This window comes from Pteropus vampyrus, unplaced genomic scaffold (genome assembly GCF_000151845.1).
Source record: "Pteropus vampyrus isolate Shadow unplaced genomic scaffold, Pvam_2.0 Scaffold910, whole genome shotgun sequence".
Classification (NCBI taxonomy): domain Eukaryota; kingdom Metazoa; phylum Chordata; class Mammalia; order Chiroptera; family Pteropodidae; genus Pteropus; species Pteropus vampyrus.
This window is the reverse complement of record NW_011889691.1, coordinates 23,419-25,000: the sequence shown is the minus strand read 5'-3', so window position 1 is coordinate 25,000 and position 1,582 is coordinate 23,419. Positions and strand designations below refer to the sequence as shown.

General features: G+C 37.5%; 1 protein-coding gene across 1 annotated transcript in view; it reads left to right on the top strand.

The window, feature by feature from the left end:
• The first annotated feature begins 671 nt into the window (after window positions 1–671).
• The window catches only part of LOC105309874 (trace amine-associated receptor 7a-like), a 9,465-nt gene continuing 8,554 nt past the window's right edge, over window positions 672–1,582 (top strand). Inside the window, exon 1 of the mRNA XM_011386086.2 lies at window positions 672–1,582. Within this exon, the coding sequence (XP_011384388.2) occupies window positions 672–1,582 (911 nt within the window).

Here is a 1,582-nt window from a genome sequence, read left to right as displayed (position 1 = left end):
GTAAAATCTTTTTAGTAAAAATAAGTAAAAATAAACAATATGGCTTTCAAATTTTAGACATAGATTTTAAAGTAAAGGACTATTTCTATATCCATTTCTATTTCACAAAAAGGTCAAATGTCATCAAGATATTAGAAGGGCATAAAATTCTTTTTAGCAAAAAATAATTATTATTTAAAGTTTCTTTCCTTCTACACATTGCACTATGGGGATTTAAGCTTAAGGGCTTTGGGTATTTGAAATTATTTAGCTACTTTCCTGAGGGGACAGAGTGTTTGGGGTGTTATTCTAGCTCTAACAAATTAGGAATAGAGAGCTAATAAAATATGGCATTCTTACATGCATCATATAACCACTCTTGGAAGACTACTACTTCTCAGATACATACCAGCTAAGGCAAAGAAAGATTTTGTTTTTTAAGTTTAAACAATCAGAATTTGGGATAATGATAAAAACTAACTACTTATTCAATTGGAGTAGATTTTATGTGATAAAAGTATGAATCAATTTCTAAACATGAAAATAAGGATTTGTACTTACAAAGAAATAGGAACAGAAAGTACTGGCAATTACTGACATATTGTAAATACACCTTTTTAAAAGATATTTTTAAATACCTTTTTAAAAGGTATTTAAAGAAATAGCTTTCCCAGATGTCAAAACAGAGAATCATGGGCAGTGATTTGCCCCCTCCTGCAGCTGCGCAGCTCTGCTTCGAGAACCTGAATGGATCCTGTGTCAAAATTTCCTACTCGCCTGGACCCCGCCTGATTCTGTACACAGTGTTCGGCTTTGGATCTTGGCTGGCTGTATTTGGAAACCTCTTGGTGATGATTTCGATTCTTCATTTCAAGCAGCTGCACTCTCCATCCAACCTTTTGATGGCCTCCCTGGCCTGCGCTGACTTCTTGGTGGGAGTGACTGTGATGCCCTTCAGTGCAGTGAGGTCCGTGGAAGGCTGCTGGTACTTTGGGGAGAGTTACTGTAAATTTCACACTTGTTTCGATGGGTCCTTCTGCTATGCTTCCATCTTCCACTTATGTTTCATTTCTCTGGATAGATATATTGCAATCAGCGACCCTCTGCTCTATCCAACAAGAATCTCCATATCAGTTTCTGTCATGTGTATTGCCTTCTCCTGGCTCTTTTCCATTATTTATTCTTTTACTCTTATTAGCACTGGTGCAAATGAGGTTGGGCTGGAGGAACTAGTCAGTGCTCTCACCTGTGTGGGAGGCTGTCAAGGTGCAGTGAATCAAAGTTGGGTATTGGTAAATTTTCTATTATTTTTCATACCCACGCTTGTGATGATCATTGTTTACTCCAAGATTTTCCTCATTGCTAAACAACAGGCTAGGAAAATGGAAAGTATGAGCAATAAAACTGTGGGATCATCAGATAGCTACAAAGACAGAGTGGCCAGGAGGGAGAGAAAAGCAGCGAGAACACTGGGCATCGCAGTGATAGCATTTCTGGTTTCATGGTTGCCATACTTCATTGATTCAATAATTGATGCCTTCCTAGGTTTCATCACACCCACATATATTTTTGAAATATTACTTTGGATTGCTTACTATAACTC